The sequence below is a fragment of the Lonchura striata genome, chromosome 1 (genome assembly GCF_046129695.1).
Source record: "Lonchura striata isolate bLonStr1 chromosome 1, bLonStr1.mat, whole genome shotgun sequence".
NCBI lineage: Eukaryota > Metazoa > Chordata > Aves > Passeriformes > Estrildidae > Lonchura > Lonchura striata.
Genome location: NC_134603.1, coordinates 87,714,667 through 87,733,687, shown reverse-complemented (window position 1 = coordinate 87,733,687; position 19,021 = coordinate 87,714,667). Strand labels below are relative to the sequence as shown.

The window sequence follows — 19,021 nt, the reverse complement described above, 5'->3', positions numbered from 1 at the left end:
AGCATTGTGGTAAAATACAGACAAGCTGCCATTTTATCTGCCCCTAGCAATTGTAATATCTTCTAGAGACTACGCCAGGCTTAGTCATGGTCCCTTGCTTAACTTGCCCATCTTACTCCTGTCAGCTCTGAGACACCCACAGCTGAGCCCTAAGACACATTCTTCTGCCTTGCTGCTTAATTCGCCATCAGCTATTACTTAATACAAACAATTTATTCCTTGCCATGCTTGGCCATTTCCAATCTTCTTGTTTTTCCACCCCAGTCGACCATAAACTGGAGTTTCTTTTCAGCTCCTCATCCCATTGTTTTTTGGGGTTTTTAATCTTCTGTCCCCATCTCAGCAGGCTTTGTCCCAGGTTACTTTTGTTCTCATTCTGAAAAGAATGAGAAGAACTTTTGTCCTTTTGTATTTAAATCAGACTGCTGCTCCTCAAATACACCTTGAATTCCTGCTAGGGGAGCAGGGGATGTTAATAGGTCTCAGGACCTCCAAGGAGATGAGATGTGCACAGCCTGGGAGGCCCAAGAGCTGTGACGGGAATTTGAAGTGGAATTTGGCACTTCACACTTGTAATGAAAATGTTCTGACTCCACTTTTCCAAATGACTTTGAATTTTGGGTTTTGAGGTAGTAGAATATGCTCAATTCAGACCATTCCAGCAAGTTTAATGTGCTTGCTGAAGCCTAATGGGTGCAGCAATATTTCAGACAAAAGATTTTCAGAAGGTAGCACTGGTAGTGTAATTTTTCTTAGGTCTGTCTCTTGCAAACAGCACAACTAACTTGCGTCCAATAATGAAGCTGAGAGACACATCTAGCTGGACAAATTCTAGCGTGCATAGTTTGCCAAAGTTATTCTCCATGATTTTATCATCAGAAAGAATTAAAAAGTGTTTTACTGCTCCTTTCCTCAAAAATATAATTCTCAGAGAAATAAAGGCTTTGCTTGGATATGATGCAGTCCTCAAAAACTGATGTCTGCCCCACCTGGGCACTGTGCTCTACTGTTTTGGCAAAGCCCTGTGCTGGCTCTTACCTGATGCTTAGCCCTTACTTGTCTGTTACAATGTAACACTCTGAAATTATTTCTTTATATCTAATTGCTGCCAGTTTCTCTCCCCAAGAACTGAAGTTGATTGCTGTGTGACATGACAGTGAAGCTGCTCAAATGTCAGTCTGATGCTCCAAGGGGCATGGGTGGGTGTCACACTGCTTCTTCTCAGCAGCTCTCCGTGCATGCTCATCACCCACCCAGCAGAAAAAACATTTCTGTTTCGGAGTAGGACTAAGTTACTGCTGGTAGGGACCTCTTGAACCAGCTTTCTGTGGGGCTGATGGGGACATATCCATCAGGTGCTGCCTGCACCAGGTGAGCAAGGATGGAAAGAGGATGCAGCAGAGGTGGTGTCAGTGGCCTGATAGACCCACATAGCCATGAAGTCAAACCAGCCCATTAAAGGGAATGGGCTATAATTTCCCATTTGCACCTTTCCCACCCCTTTTGTCAATTAATTTTCTTTTTCTGCTCTTCTATAAGCATAACCTTCCTCCAACCTCCTCTTGAAAGTTAATCCATGAGACTGAGTATTGTAAAGTGAATTGCATCAGGTTCTGTGTACTTGAAAATACTTAGCTTATCCTGGGAGTTTTAAAACTATTTTTCTCTAGAGACAAGCGTTCTTAGGAAATACATTCTTGAGGGTTTGCCTCTGATGTGGATTTTGGTAGCTATCTAGATTTCTTTTTTTTTTTTTAACAAACCTTCATAGGACTCAAGATGCCACCAGTTTTTAGTGGTCTGCACTGAACAGTGGGTCTGTAGTTGTACCTATATCAGGGATTGCTCATAGTATTGGAAGAAAAACTTGAGTTAAAGCAGTTGATGGCACAATTTTTACATCTGGACCAAGGGGTTGGCAGGTATCCGGTTTAGCTTAATGGGATGCATGCTTTCCTGTTACTTTAGTGTCTCTTGCTGCAATGTACCAGTTTGTGGCTTACCTGTCTCATAGTTCCATGTATTTTGTGCTCCTTTCACCATCTCCCTAAAGAATCTGACTTGCCATTTCTTGCACTCAGGTTTCATGTCACTGAGAAATTTTTAGTCCCTTTGCTTCCTATCTGTTCCTGTCCTTGGGGATGCTTTGTGCTGGTCTCCTTTGGCTTGTTACTTCTTAGCAAGTCCCTCTTACCATGTCAGATGGTTGTGCATATTTTGATTTATAAAGTAATGCAATAAGGACAAATAATACTAATTTGTATAAATAGTGCAAATAATAAATATAGTGCTGTAGCAAATATAAGTGACACAAATCAAGATTTTTTTTAAAAGGCTTGGGGATTCTGCTGATTGCAGATCTTGAGATTTCTGAAGAGAAGCCAGATATCAGAAGGCACTATGAATAATTTTGGAAATGGGAGAGAAACTGTGAGTCACCAAGGATCTCTAGTGCAAACAAAACAACACTAGGAAATCTTTAGTCTGTAATTCATGAAAAAAGAAATTGAGAGAATACACCACTTCAGTCCTGCATCTTATCAGTTATGAAGTTTGTAAAACAGGAAGGGGAAGCGAGGACTTGCTGAGTGACGTGTAACATCTGGCCTGAAATTAAACATTCCTCAGGGTTTCCTAAAATTGCCTGTCAGTAATCAGGATCTTTTAAACTCCACTAAAATATTTTGCTCTATATATCTCTCAGGTTTCCTGTATGCTTTGTATCCTAAAAACCAGCTGTCTTGTAGAGCTCTCTCTGTCATATGGTATTTTTTTCACTTACCCTACAATGTGTGTAGGTGGACCATGTTGGTGAGCCTGACAAGGACGCAGCCACAGCACATGCAGGCAGGCTTTTGCTCTCTGTGCAGCCAAAGGATGCTGTCTGTGTTCTTTCAGATTATTTGAAGTTCACGGGAAAAACTTATATAAGTCTTTAACCACAAAAGCAGAGGGAAAATACTGTTTGTGTCTTGCAAACAAGTTGAGACAAAAAGTTTTGATGTATAATCCAAACCTAAGTTTCTCTTTTGATGGAGAGAGCTGCAAATCTCTGGATTTTATGTTTTAAGCATTGCCCCTCCTTCTCACATCTGGTTTTGAGATTCTCTTTTATCTTTAATTGTATCCCTTTGGCCTAGTCTTCCCACGCCCTGAATTGTTCCCTTTTCACCCCTCCCTCCTTTGCTCTTACAGTTCTCAGGGTGGAAAAACACTTGGATAAAAAAGTGTGAAATGTATTTCTCTTTGTGGAATAGGTGTAATCTTAATTTAATCCAATTACATTGGCTAACTACATTAGCTAGATGCTTTTGTTAACACTTGTCCTTTTAGAAATCTGTGTCCTTGGATTACAGAGCTGAAAGGAGCAGAGGTGTTTCATGGTGTTGGAGGCTGCCACCAGTGGTCTGCTGGGAGTATGGTGCCTGTGTTGGTTAGAAGGATGCAGCTCAGTTTTGCCCTCTTGCCATTGAATTTTATGCCCCTTCACACAATATGCAGAGAAGAGTGGCTTGAGTGCTCTGCACATGCTGTTACACCATGGGCTTGTATGAGTTTCATGTGCTTTAACTTGCCTTTTAATAAGCCTGAGGTTTGCAAGCAGAGTCCAACAGAAAGATGTTATTCAGTTATCCATAAATAAATGCATATAAATTACTTTATTTAGAGCCTTCTGTTGGTCACAGACCCAAAGTAAAGTGCGTAAGACAAATCCACAATACAGAAATACCTGTCTACAACTCCATAGGAGAATGTATTGTTTTGTCTTAGTTCACTGAAGAGCAAGACATTATCCAGCCCTGTGGAGTGAATCTTAAAAAACAAGTAAATAATCTACTCTGAATTATGCTACCTAACTGAATAAACAACATTCTTTAGAATCAGTTATTTGTCTAAACTTGATTAGACATAAAACTTCTTTTTCCTGTGTCTTCCTGGTAATGTGCTTTCTATTGTTAGGATAACAAGTATCCCCAGATTTAATTTCAGTAACCTGAGTGGCAGGGAAGGGTATAGAATTGTTTCCAAAGATAGTATATTGTGTTTCTGTCTAGGAACAGAATTCATATTGGTGGTAGTTTTCATTGTAGTTTGTCTGTGTGTTGCAAAATTTAATGGTTTCATTCACTATTTTCATTATTCAATATGTGTTTCCTTTGAGCTGAATGCAACATTTAGCTGATTTTCAGGCATAACCTAATACTGCTTTTGCTATACCTTACTTTAATTTAGGCAGCACATGTGCTAGTTAATGTGAAATAAATGTGGTGGTTGTGCTTCCGATGAGGACAAGTTTTTGAGAGGCAGAGGAGAAGACTTGTCCAATGCTGCTCTTGGTATTGTGTCCTGTATTTGACTGATGGGAAATTCATAGTAGTGGAAATTATTGGTCCCCTCAAAGCCATCCTCTCAGATAGTGAAGGGAAAAATATAACTTGCACTAGCACTACTTTTGCAGAAACTTAGATGGATATAAGGAGCTTTTCAAAGGAAATGTAGGTTTGTGGATTCATACATGTGGTTGCTTGAGAGTCTGTCTTTGTTTTTTTTTAAATGAAATGTTCTCAACTCAAGTAAGGGCTGAAATCTTTCATACCTATTCAAGAAAGTCCAGAGTAGACTGAAATACACCATGCAATTGTCACTCTCCTTTTCAAATCTAAAAAAAACGCTGAATTTTCAAATAAAAACCTCATCAGCCTAGCTTTTGAGTGATATATTTAAGTCTGTCTTAGGATTCCAGTAAATATTTGGATTCCATTATGATGCATATGGGCTATGAACATGTACTGATACCTTGCTGTGAAAAGTTCATTACTGTTCACCTTTCCCATAGTACCAATACTGTGTTTGGTAAAGTGAAATATACTTTTTAACTATCCATCAATTAAATAAAATACTTTTTTTTTTAACAGGCAAAACGAAGGCTGGAGCTAGGAGAAAGTGGCCACCAGTATCTTGCGGAAGGACTAAAGACTCCAAAGGGGAAAGGAAGAGCTGCAACAAGAAGTCCAGATAGCCCAAAAAGTAAGGGAACTAATAACATACTGGCATCAGTCTGCATTACCTATCTTAAAGTGTGTTTATTGCTGTCCTCACCTAGATGTGTGCAACAAACTCAGCCAACCCCCAGCTGGGCAGTGGCCAGCACGTTTGCAGCATGCAGGGGTTGCTGCAGAGGTGCTAAGAGGCTGCAGAGGCTCCTGGCTGCCAGGTGTGTCCCTCTGCCCGCTGGGAATCCTGCATTCTCTCTGCCCTTCAGCCAAAGACCTGATGCTGGGGTGCTCAGAGAGGTGGATGCTGAGGAATGAAGGTGGCTGTGATGGAATGGAATGCACAGTGTTTAGGCAAGGCTCATCAGGCCAGCCTCCTCCCTGGCTGCTGGAGTTGCAGCAGCTGGCTGCCAGGGCTTCCTTTCCCTGGGCAGGGATTTGCAAAGAGTGTTAGCTGTGCCTCAGCAGCACTGCACAATAAATGCTCTTTGTGGCATCCGAGCTGCCTTCTGTCCCTGCAGTGGGACTCTAGACACTGCCTAGTTGCTCTAAGTACTAATTTTTGCACATCTGCATTGCCTTGGGCAGTGGGCTTCTTGCAGCAGAAACTGGGGGCTATAACCCTGCTCTTCTATTTGGGGGGTTTGAGCAGGAGAGTTAGGCTGGCAGAGAGAGCCAGATGGGGCAAGGAGAGGACTGGGGGAGCAGTGGTAGTGGATATCAGAGCAAGAGATGCCAAAGGATCCTTCCTCACCAGTCTGCTGTTTTTTATTGAGGCAGATAGGAAAAGTGAAATTAGTTGAAGATACAAACTTAAAACAGAGGAGTTAAATAACCACAGTTGATTTAATTAAACAAAACTTCAGTAGCTATATGAAGCCTATTTTAAACTGAAGTGAATTCTTGTAGAAATTCAGTACTGTTTGGTACATAAAATACTGCTGCAGCATTGATAAACCTGTACAAAGAATTTAGTATGTGATGAGGAGCACAAGTGGTTTTAGGTAGGACTGCAGTCACTTCTTGGCATTATCAGTCTGATCCTCTTACCCATTTCTAAGCCCCAAACAAAACCCAGACAAACCAACCACCCTTGCTCTAAATCCACAAGGTCATGTAAGTGATGTAAATGAGATTTAGATGAGATGTTGGGAAGAAATTATTTCCTCACAGGGTGGTGAGGCACTGGAACAGGTTTCCCAGAGAAACTGTGGATGCCTTATCCCTGGAAATGTTTCAAGGCCAGGTTGGATGGGGTTCTGAGCAATCTGGTTTAGTGGGAGGTGTCCCTATCCATGGCAGGAAGGGTGGAACTAGATGATCTCCAAGTTCCACTTCCAAGCCAAGCCTTTATATGAATATTCTTCCATTTCCTAGAGCAGACAAACCCTGAATCTACCCAAATAAATACAGCTAGCTGATTTTCTTTGCAAAGATGCAACATCTTGGTTTTCATTGAAATGCCATTGTATTCTTCAAAATATTTCAGGGTAATGTAAAAGTTCACTCTTCAGTGGGATTTTCAGTTTTGACTGACTTCTGAAGTTTAATGTATGACATGACCTGTGAAAACACGAAAAAGACCACCAAATAAGCCCAAGTTCTACCCTGCATAATACTGGAAGCAAATGAATGGTTTGAGATGTACCAACCCAGCAGACTTGTAATAATGGCTGGCTCATTTCCCTTGACAGAAAGGCCTCGAACATTTAGAATTAGGAATCGTTCTGATCCAAGTATTAAACTCTTAAAAGCCCATCTGTGAAGTATACAGATGCTGCATTTATGCATGGAAACCATGAATTGGTCCAAGCCATTTGCTGATTTCTAATTTAGAAGATATAGATACTCTCACCCAGTTTAAACATTGCTTGGTTATGGAGCGATGATGATTATAAATTGTATTTTACATCAATCTCATCTAATTCACTTGAATTTTCTCAAGCTGTGGAGTCTGACACTGATGGAATCTGTCATTGTGCTCACCCACTGAAGTACACCTAAGTCCTGCTTAATTGCATATGAAGCACTTATCTCACATGAGGGGAAAATCAAACCCTGATGAAAGCTGGCTATCAGACTGATGAAGGAGGATCACAGGGGATTTTTTAGGTTTGCTGCCAGGATAAATAGATACTAAAAATACTATTATGAATTCACACACTAAAAGCCTAAGCAGAATATTTCCATATGTATCTATCAGACTACTGGAAATATTTGCATTTTAAAAAACTTATATATTTGCTCATGTACCTGTGACTTTTGGAAAAGTACATCTTGAAATACAAATATGGAGTGGTAAGCTATGTCTTAATGCAAGGTATGAGAAATTTCTTCAGTAAAAATGAAAGAAGTAACTGTAATATATATAATTTCATTTTTGGTTTCTGCTTTCGAAACCAAAATGAGAAAAAATTGATTTAACTTTCTTTTTCCTTCCAAGCTCCAAAATCTCCTTCAGAAAAGACTCGGTATGATACATCCCTTGGCCTTCTTACAAAGAAGTTCATTCAGTTGCTGAGCCAATCTCCTGATGGGGTCCTAGATTTGAACAGAGCAGCAGAGGTCCTCAAGGTGCAAAAAAGGAGAATTTACGATATCACTAATGTACTGGAAGGCATCCATCTCATTAAGAAAAAATCCAAAAACAACATTCAGTGGATGTAAGTATTCATTATCCTTTTCCATCCCTGCTGGCTGATTTCACTATCACAGGGCAGCAGTGTTTTTCTTCTCCCATTTTTCGTTCTAAGACTTTGCTCTAAGCAATCATCCAAAATGCCCTCCAACAGGATAAAGTTCTATTTTTCTGTTAAGAAAAGTTTATAAAAAGCATTTGTCAGGGAAATTAGAAACCAGCATTTTGTTTGAAAAGTGGATTAATTAATTTACTTCTTCACATGGACTAAGTTTTAGGTATGTGTCTCTACCTACTGCCCTTCTTGGGTTTTTGTAAGCTGTGGTTAGAAACAAGATTTTGGAAGTAGTTAGAAACATTCAACTGTTACATCTTGGTGTCAGTTCCAAGATGTGCTGTCATGATAAATAGATGCTTTTTCTGGAAAGCATAGTTTATGTTGACTTGTTAGGGATGAGTTTAGGGAGAAAGGATGAAGAACTTGATCAGCAGTGTAAAACCCTGTCTCTCCCCTTTACCATGGTGTAGGGGCAGATTTTACAGAAGTCTTCCTCTGTGTCTGCAGGGGCTGCAGTCTGTCAGAGGATGGTGGGATGCTGGCGCAGCGCCAGGGCCTCACAAAGGAGGTGACCGAACTGACTCAGGAAGAGAAGAAACTGGATGAGCTAATCCAAAGCTGCACCCTGGACCTCAAGCTGCTAACGGAGGACTCAGAGAATCAGAGATATCCTTTTTCCCAAAACCTCCAAAGCTGCCGAGCCACCTTGCTGTGCCCTGTAATACTAGGATACTTCCTCTCTGTGATGTCATAGAAAGAAAGCATCAGAAACTCCTGGAAGTTGAAAAGGTTTTAATGTGGTTTGATATTAAAGCTGCTTAAGCAGCTTGAACCTGTAATGCTTCTGGAATGTGGAAAGGAAAAACAGAAAAGGTGATACATTAAGGAGACTTAACGCTTGTGTTCACATACAGTAGAACCAAGAACCTTTACTGATTGAGTGAGGATATCCAATAGCCCTGCACTTTTTCCAAGCCTAGAGCAAACCACAGTTTTATGTGTTCAGAAATTATAAACGCATGAAGAGAAAGTCTAATAAGATAACAGACTTTAGTCATTACTTTTTAAAAATTTACTTAATTTTAAGCTTAAAATAATTTCAAGATATGTATATAAATTAAAGGCACAGAGAGGACAATAAAGTTGCTATTTGGTTTAGTCTGAAACTTGCAACAAAGTTTCAGATTCCTGGTTACAGAATCTAAAATAAAATATAGATAAAACTTTTATGAGTGCTGAGAATACCTTAGGCTGAATTTAATGTAATAGCAATACTAAATTGCATAAGGTTCATATGACTTATTTTGGCTGTCAATGCACTTTGTAATTAACCAGTGGTCATTTTCCTTGGATTTCCCACCTACTGGCAACAAAAGAAAGCATTTTATCAAATGCTGATGTAAAAACTTACTATTATATATAATAAGTAGTGTTTAAATAGCATCTAATAAAGAGGATTTATTCTCTGTTCTGAAGGACAGGAAATAACTATGGGAGTACAGTAAAAAGTACTTGAAATATGTGAACATTGGCTTTTGACTGGATTTCATAGCCATTTTGGTGTAACCAAAGATCATGAAGTGGCATGGGGAGTAGGATTAGCACTGCCTTTAGCTAAGAGCATAATATGTGAAGAGACATAAGCAAGACAAAACTGAACATGACAGTTCTGAATTTTTCTAGCACTGAATCCTGTGGGGTTGAACTCTGTAAACCTTACTTAACGAGTGGTAAAAGCCTTGATAAAAGGCATTTGGGTGAAAGATGATGGCCTGTCACTTTGCCTTTTGACTTGTTTGATCCCAGATAGATGCAGGATGTATTGGAGCCTGGGCAGTCTGTCTTCTTGTACTGCCCAGAAACAGGGCACATTCACACCACCAAAAAGTATAATAAGTCAGGCTTTTTATTTCTCTGCCGCAAATGTTATGCCAGGGAACAGATGACAAAACTAAAGAGCTGGAACTGCATGCATGAGATTATGGCCATTTTACAGTTCATTTCACAGCCAAAAGCACTTTGACATCTCAGTTGCATAGATCAGTATGTGAGGCTTCACCATGTAGTAACCCCTAAAACACTGTCATTTTGACAAATAAATATTGAACAGTAAAATATTCGTATTTATTCTGTGCTTATGCAGAAATTGACATTCTGCACTCTAGGGGTTTAAAGCAGCTGCTTAAATAGGCTTTAAAATAATTTTATATAATATAAATTAATACATAAATATATGAATGATGCATACATGTTTATATATTTATACATACTTTATATAGATTCTATGTATTATATATTTATATTTGCAAAGCCTCTCAAATTTAAACTGTAATTAGGATTTTTGTCAGCCTGGAGAAGAGAAGACTCCAGGGAGACTGTATAGCACCGTCCAGTACGTAAAGAGGGTCTGTGGGAGAGCTGGAAAAGGAGTTTTTTTTAAGGACATGTCATAACAGAACAAGGGGAAATGGTTTTAAACTGATAGAAGGTGGGTTTAGATGAAGTATTAGACAGAAGTTCTTTACTGTGAGGGTGGTGGGACACTGGGACAAGTTGCCCAGAGAAACTATGGGTGCCCCATCCCTGGAATTGCTCCAGGCCAGGTTGGATGAGGGTCTGGGCAACCTAGTCAAGTGAAAGGTGGCCCTGCCCATGTCAGAGGGGTTGGAACTAAATGATCTTTTAAGGTCCTTTCCAGCCCAAACCATTCTATGATTCAATGGTGCTGTGTATGCAATTGCATAGCATGCATCTATAAATTCCTATACACTTTTTCAGTGATTTTCAACTCTCTGCATTTTGATAGCAAGTGCATAAAAATTTTTGCTTCATGGAGTCTGTGAGTAATTTCAGGTTGTTGAACCTTAGCTTATGTAATTTCTCATATGTAGAAGAGGAGAGAAGCACTCAGCACAGAGAATCCCTTTTGTTCACAGTGGCCCCAGCTGTTACATCAAAGGCAAGTTCTCACAGGGCTTCGTGGCAATCACAGTGTAGAGAACTGAAAATCTTGGGCTTAGACCTATGAGAAAATGGAAAAATAATTCAAGGACTTCTGCCTTTTCTAATAGCCTGAGTATATTGTAACCTGGGTTGGAAAACTCCTTAACAGTGATTACATTAGCTTACGTGACGTACCAAGATATTCGAAAAATTAGTGGCCTTAAAGACCAAACTGTTATAGTTGTGAAAGCTCCTCCAGAAACAAGACTTGAAGTGCCTGACCCAGTAGAGGTAAGGAGAATCTGGCATTTCCTGCCAGGTTGTGTATAATTTTTCTACAGATGCAGCATCTCCTGAGTCTTACTGTGATATGTGTCTGGGTACACAATCCTATATTCTTACAAATTTTAGGAATGTTTCTGTAGAAAAGGAAGGGGAAACTTTAAAAATCAATTCACACAGAACGATTGTTATTTGTTCCTTTGCACTCACTTTCGGATTTCTTCAGAAATCTGAAATCCAACACTATTTACAGATATTTTCTTGTGCTGTGTTTTATGTAAAGAGAAACTCTTTCTTGACAATTGAAATTTCCTTAGTTTGTAACAATGTAAAATCTTTCACAAGAAATTCAGCTTTCTTATTTTAGTTAAAAAGTTATTGGATAACTCAACACTTTAAGCATCTTGACAATGCATATAACTGATATCCTAATTTATTGAAACATGTTTTCATGTAGAAATTTATTTTCTGAAGTATTACAGATATTGTAGAAATTTGTGTTTTACTCTTAGAACACATGGTTGCCCTTCCTTCTTTCATCATCATCCCCTCTGTTTCATTGGCACTTAAGTCAATCCTCAGCTGGGAAGACAGACCCAAGTATGTTGGGCAAATGGGAATTGGCAGGAATGGCTCGTTTAGAGATTCAAAAAATATACCTAATTTCTTCAGTCAAGGAGCAACTAGAGATGAGGCTAACCCCACAAACACTGCTAATGTTTTGTTCATAGCTGTGCATTAATATTTTATCCCTACACCAGGCCAAATGAGCTCAGCCATACCTGGTGCCCTGTGGGCAGGATCAGACTCTGGATTCCCTATCACTTTTTTTCTTAACAGTATTCTGCACTTGCTTAGACCCGTTATGGTTTCCATCCTTCTTTTTTTCTTTTCTTTGCCTTTGTCCTTACTTTCCCATTTGAACCTAGTTGCAGGTTTTGGCAGGAAGAATAAATCATTTTGCTGCAATGAGAAAAGAGTATCTTTTATCAGTATTCATAAATATACAGTTATTGTTTGCTTTCCTGTTTTTTTCCCCTGGGCATTATGTTTTGATTTTTAGTTCAGCAAAATCAGGCAGGCAGAGAGAGATGCACACAATCATTAAAATTAGTGCTGAGACCACCCTTATCCTCTGTACTTACCTTATTTAATTTTCAGCTCCAGGCAGTTTGGTCCTATTTCTTTCTGACACGTTCTATTACAGTTCAGTGTTCTTCTTTTTGCATACCTCAGTCACTCAATAGTACCTTCCTTCTTCAACTCCTGCTCTTCCCATCTCCTTTTTCTCCAGTTATCTGTAGCATTGCCCTAAGTACTCTTAACTGTTTTCCCTGGCAAACCCCATTCAGTTGCTGTTCTCTGTATTTGTAAATGCTGTCTATTATGTTATGTAACTGTCAGAACCCAAATAATAAGAGGAACATTTTGTCAAAGGGCACAAAAGAAAGTATTTTAAACAAGTCTGCAAAGAGGTACCTAATGCCTACATTTATGCTTTTTAGAAAACTATTGATGGAATACAGCAGCAGCAGGCATATTTATAACCAGACTAATTTATGATTTTTTATCATAACACAAAGAGCAGCTTTGCAGGTTTTCTGTGCCTGGGTCATGTCGGTTTATTGCATCAGTGTGTGAAAGTTAAGAAAAATGTAGCTTCTTGCAACAAATTGGCAGTTCCCATTCAGAACCACCATCAAAATCACTGCCTTGAGGGGATAGAAGGACTTAAGTAGTTTGGGTGAAGAAAATGGCATCTGGTTTGGCTTTTTTTGTTATTTGGAAATGTGGCCTGATAAATAGGTGAACTTACATGTAGATATCTGAGTTCAGTTGAGTAGGTGCTGAAGGCTCTTGGGAAAGTGGGAAAGATGTTTTGGTATCATTCTAAAGCAGAAACATTTATACAAATACATCCAATATTATTGTTATGAATAATAACAAAACCTGTGACTTGCATCCCACAGTTCCATTCCATCAGAATGCTCCAGGCTATTGTGGTTTTAAGGAAATGATCGGAATGTAATCCTTTATGCTTCCCTTATAATACGACACACAAAAATGGTGGGATTTTGAGATTTGTGCACTACAGTGGGAAAAGTTTTTCTGTTCCAGTCTGCAAGATACATCAGCCAAACCTGTCACATCTTGGGAAAAAAAAAAAAAAAAAAAAAGGCTTGGTATTCTTTTCAGGTTCTTTTGATGAGTAAAACTATACTCAAAACATTCACAACCCAGTAAGAATTTACTCAATATCATCAATATTCTGTTGTGTTCATTGTTGTAACACCATTCTGATGTTTGTTTTGTTAGCAGAGTGCGTTGATACATTTATCTAGTACTCAAGGACCTATTGAAGTTTATCTGTGCCCAGAGGAAAACGATGCCCTCAGTCCAATGAAAACCTATAGTCAGGACCACAATGGGAATATTTCCAAAACCATTTCCAAAGGTAAAATTATTTCTTTGCAATACTAATGGCCTTTCTTCAAGCTCACATTAAAGGTTTCAGTTTGAACTTTAGATTTCCAACTCTTTTTCTTTGGCTTTATTTTTTTAAGATGTGAAAAGCTAAGGTATCATTTTTTCACTATGTATTTCTGCTTGATATAGTCAGAGATAAGTTTTCATTTGCATAATTTGTTCAAAGTAAGTTTCTTATTTGCATATTGTATATAACCAAAGTGTACGTAATACTGAAGAAAGAAACAATTTTGTTCCATTTAATTTTTCAAATAAGATGGTAGCAGTAAAGATCCATCTCAACACAAGAAGCAGAAATCTCTGTGTATGGGTATATGTGAAGCTACATTGCTTCACTGATGATATCTGGTACCTAGAAAATTCTCCATTTTGACTATCAACTCCACTGAAAAATGAGCAGCTCACTATGTTTGTAGTTGTTTAAATCTTGTAAGATAACTTTTTAACAGGAAAGTCAGAGATGATAGCAACATGATCATTTTTGAGAAGCGTTTTGTAACACATCAAACACAAGCTAGAAATTATATGGAGGCCATTTTTTTATTACTGAAATGATGCTTTATGAAAGGTCCTTTATGCAGTGGTTACTTTGTTTGATGTGTCTGATATTTCTACTGAGATTAAATGTGACAACTTTTATTTTTATTCCCTCCTGTCACAGAAGTGGCTTCTGTTAACTCAGGACAAGGTGACTGCTCAGTAAATATGGCAACAATCTCTCCATTGGCTTCTCCAGCCAACCTTCTACAGCAGACCGAGGACCAAATTCCCTCAAACTTTGAAGGACCGTTTCTCAATTTGCTGCCTCCTCTGCTTCAGGAAGATTATTTGCTGAGCCTTGGGGATGAAGAAGGCATCAGTGACCTCTTTGATGCTTATGATTTAGAGAAACTTCCTTCACTGATGGATGAATTTATATACAGCTGATTGTCTTAAGTGCTGTCTGTAACTAAAATATGTTTTTAATGGAATCAAAAAACCTGCCGTCATTCAGAGTTGTCCTCTCCTTACCATAAAATAGCATTATTAAATCAACTAGGCTCCTGAACAGTGCTGATATTTTAATTGAATACTCCCTATAATTCCATAAGAAACAACGGAAGGCTTTTACAGCAGAGCCTTGTCCTTGACCCCGAGCTCCAGTGCCTTGCGAGTCAGCAGGTGCAAGCAGGTGACTGTAGATATTTTGTCCTCACACTCCCCCAGTCTCTGCTTACCGTGACAAGTGGGCTTACAGGGAAGGGCTTCATGAACTGGTTTAGTCCTAAGTAACAATTTTGTAATAGTATTTCAGGTCGTGCCTTCTGCAGAGAATGCATGTCTTTTGAGTGTCACAACATGGATTGTACATGCAGTGAACGTAAAGATGAAGTAATGCAAAAGAGTGGAATGGGATTCTTGAACTACTTGTGGGAATGTTTAAATTGCTGTCATAATGCTCATTTTGAGCTATGTATATGTCTCATTATGAGGTCAAATACTTATGTCCTTAAAAGCTTTTAATGAAAAGAAAATACACTGTAAATGTAGTGTATATTGCAGATATTGAAAAGTATAAAGTTCTGCCACTTCTTGTAGTAATCGCAGATTTTTAAAAATGCTTGTGTGTGTGTGCGTGTGTGTGTGAAAGTAGTTTTTGTTGGTTGTTTTTTTTAAACTAGAACGATGATGCACAGTTCCAATTTTACTGCCCCCGGTGTGCATTAGAACTGGTACAAGAATTTTTGTGGTACTAAGTGGGGCTTCATGTTAAGTGCCTACTAGAGATGCACTGTGGGTTTTTCCCTCTATGGAAAACACTTATGCCAAGCTTTGTTTGTTCAATATATCATATTTATCTCAGTGGGTTAGCTTCCTCTGCTTACAGCTTTTTATAATTCTCTTCGCCAGCAAAATGGAACTATTTTTTTTTCCAAAGTACATAACTGTAAGTACCACATCAACTGAATTGCATTTATTTTTTGAAGATCTTTGCTAGTATAGTATAGTACCAATATTTATTTTTTGAACGTCAGAGGAATTTTAAGAAGTCTTAATTTTTTTCTTTTCTTGAGTGTAAAATATTTTGCTATGTTCTGGGCTAAATTAATGTAATGTTGATTAGATGCTGCCCATATAATCTTTTTGTTTGCATTACTGTTGTGCTTATCTGACATACTCAGAAAATTAGTACTATTTGTACTGTAGTGTAATATTATGTATGCAGGTTTCCTGGTACCATTGAGTTGCTGCTATGAAAGCTCACACACGAAAAGGCAAGAAGTCACAGTACTAATAAGGAAACTGTATGACTGTGTGGGTTTTGGAATATAACAAATGTATAAAGGGCAACACATAAAGAACTGTTAAACAGTGTTAAGTGTGTGTTTATATGTACAAATGTTTGCATAGATCATTCAGCAGTTGTATTTAATTTGATATATGTTCTCAACTCACACTTTAGTTATCTAGCAGTTTTGTACAATAGAATTAATTTGTAAACACTGCCAGAATATTTTCTAGCTGGTTTGTAATTTTTTAAGAGTTTTTTTAGATGTGGATCTGTAAATAAAATTGTAGTATTTAAAGTTTTCGTCTTGTGGAAGAGAAAAGTAAAAGTTGTGTGAGCATGAAGATTTGTGAGACAAAGGGGCACTTTTGCGAGGGAAGAGAAAATGAAGACTAATGCAGACCATCTTTTTTTTTTGTACAAATTAAATACTTGTCCCAGTGTGTGTGGGCAAAATACTAATCTAATTTAGCTTTGCATTGTATGCTAGTTTAAAAAAAAAAACAAAAAACAAAACAAACCTCTGTAAAATACTGTAAAAAAAGAAAAAAAAAACAACAAAAAAAGCTTTTATGGTGAGTTTTGTAAATAGATTTACTAAAGGGTGACATGTTCTCTAGCTGTGATCTTACCACTTCAAATGGATGTAATTTGAATAAATTTTGTATGGTAATGAATCAATAAAAAAGAAATTTTTTAAAGACTTTAGATTTGTATATAGCTATTTAAATTTTTCTTACTTTTGGTGCCTGTCATACTGTTTCTTTTTGAAACCTGTTACTGTTTTCATTATTGGTTCAAACACTCATTAGATAGATAGTTTCAATCCTTTTTTTTTAATGATGTTTACAAGGTTGGTGAGTTTTTTTAAGCCAGGGTGAAACAAGAATAAAACACATATTAAGAGACACAGCAGGTGATCCAGAGGTTGGGATTATACAAATGTATTTATTCCCTCTCCTCTCATATGAATTAGGAACAGACTTCTTGCAAACTTCATAGAAATTGTGTTATTGTAGGATTAAATTACATGAAAGGAGTTGTTGAGGATCTGCTTAACAGGCCTACTGATAATTCTCTAGAAGTTTCCTAATAGTAGCTTTGAAAAGAAGTGTTTTCTTCGGTCACTTCCAAGAGTCCCTTGTGCCAGATCTATATTTATGAACTTTTACTTTTCTGGTTTTGGTGCTGTGCCTTTTTAGATACACAGCCATTTGTCAGCTGCAAAAAAAGAAAAAATAAATGAGGATAATAAAATCACAGTCATACGGTTGATTGCTTAAATGTTGTACCTCTGAGCAAGTCATTTGTGTCTTGTCAACTTCCTGCACACCAGGAAAAGGCTATTGCTTTCTCTGTGCACCTGTACATTTTATTTGCCCCTAGAATCTGCTACTGATGACTAGTTTTCATGTCTCCCCTCATGTTTACCGTCTCCTTCCTTCTGCTTTCTGTATCTGCTTTGTGAACCTGGGGTATGCTGAGGTGCAGGATAAAAAAATGAGCCAGTTAAAATACTTATTCCTGCTCCTCCAGACTAGTATGGTGTATCTCAACATTAGTCAGTGTACAAGTATTAGTTCCAAGGGGGTGTTATTGGGGCCTGTATGTGCTGCATTCCTTGGCTGCCAGCAGATGGAAAAGGTTTTGGAAAAATCTGTCAACATGACCTGAATGATAGGCAACCATTTATTCCTTTACAGACAGGAAAGGAGTCTGAAAAAATAAATAACAAAAGAGAGGTTCACACTCCTGTACAGTAAGAACTCATCTACCTATGAATGACAAGAAACTCACTATATTCCTCTTGACTTATACCTGAAGGAATAAATTGCACCTTGGTCTTGCTGCAGACATGAACATTTCTTGTAGAAAGAATGAAAATATGTGAGGTGCTTTCTGTAGCATGAAAGAGCTTTATGTTTAAAAGCACCAAATTTACTATATATATATATTTTTTTTCCCTGTGTGAAACACAATTAATGCACAATGCCTTTAGTGTTCCTGCAGCCAACAATTCTCAACACTGAGTGAACCATGAGCCTGTATAGCAAAGTCACTGGAGTGATATTAACCAAAGCATAAACAAGTAGAATTCATCTCCCCATTCTGCTTTTCATGCTGAAGTAAGATCTGCCTGGCTATTACTCTACAGCTAAGCAATGATCAGAATGCTTGACCTTTATTAAGTCTGGGAGTTTCTTTACCCAGTATTTTCTTTCTAAAACTTGACAGGAAGAAAGTGTCATATATATATATAACAGGGAAAAAATGGACTGTTGCCAGTTCCCAGTGGTGCTGAATGTTGCTCACAAATGACCAGCCAGATTCTCATAAATTTCAAGAATAGAGGAAAAAAGATCTAAATTCTTGTTCTTGTGTCACTTTTAAGAATTTTTTTTTTTTTTTTTTTTTTTTTTTTTTTTTTTTTTTTTTTTTTTTTTTCCTGAATATCTTCCCACCCATTTCCACCCAGAACTGATGTTAGTTATTAGAGAATAAGGTTGCCATATAAAAATTGACCCTTTACCTCCCTGGCTATTTTCCTTCCCTAAGGATGTTTGTTGAGACACTCTAAACCCATTAAGGATGTATCTTCTACTAACTATGACCTGAAGTTGAGATTTGGATTTTACCTTCCCAGTAGTTTTGTATTTTTCCAGCTACCTACTCCTGGCAAAACCTATAACTTCAGTTGGTAACCCAGCCTGAGGCTGTGTCCTTGAGTCTACCAGCCCTGAGGAGTAGGAACTGAGGTCTGCAGGCAACTTGCAAAGGATGAAATCTAAAGCTCTTCTTTGGATACTCAAGGAACTGGAGCCCGTATGCTGCCTGGCCAGAGAAGGCCAGCATTGAAAGTTGTACTCCCAGCCACTGTCGCACAAAAAGCAATTTTCCCAGGTAGATATGGATAAACTTTCTTCCTGCAATCAGGAAGACTCTTCCTGCTCCTTTCTCTCTGCTGTGCTACCTGCTGTCAGGTTACTGAGAATGTGCTACAAAGCAATTTAGGTTTGTGAGCTTCCAAAGCACTGGGAGAGTGCCTTCCAATTTGTGGCTACATCCTAGGACTCAGCAGGACTGTGCTGGCACAAGGGCTGCTTGCTACTATGAGTTCTTGGCAGCGGGACAAAGTAAAGGCTCTGCCAGATCATGCTGGAGCTGATCAGTGTGGCCTATTTATGTCACTAGGTATGGGATTCATGGGTTATTCCTGCCTGGGAGCTGCGCTTGGAGATCACTGCCTCCCTTTAATTAGTAGTGCTTGTCAGTGTTGGCCATTTGGAGATTTTTGGTTATGTCTTGTAGGCAGTGCTTTTCTCTTTTGGTCAGCTGTAAACCAGCACTGG

General features: G+C 38.3%; 1 protein-coding gene across 2 annotated transcripts in view; it reads left to right on the top strand.

The window, feature by feature from the left end:
* E2F3 (E2F transcription factor 3) overlaps nucleotides 1-16,375 on the top strand; it is a 41,779-nt gene extending 25,404 nt beyond the window's left edge. For both annotated transcript variants that reach the window (XM_077785566.1, XM_077785571.1), the window contains exons 2-7: nucleotides 4,917-5,028; nucleotides 7,438-7,657; nucleotides 8,198-8,358; nucleotides 10,812-10,924; nucleotides 13,232-13,370; nucleotides 14,064-16,375. In XM_077785566.1, coding sequence (XP_077641692.1) covers nucleotides 4,917-5,028; nucleotides 7,438-7,657; nucleotides 8,198-8,358; nucleotides 10,812-10,924; nucleotides 13,232-13,370; nucleotides 14,064-14,329 — 1,011 coding nt within the window. In that variant the 3' untranslated portion in view covers nucleotides 14,330-16,375. The remainder of the gene's footprint in view (nucleotides 1-4,916; nucleotides 5,029-7,437; nucleotides 7,658-8,197; nucleotides 8,359-10,811; nucleotides 10,925-13,231; nucleotides 13,371-14,063) is intronic.
* The last annotated feature ends 2,646 nt before the right edge of the window (nucleotides 16,376-19,021 follow it).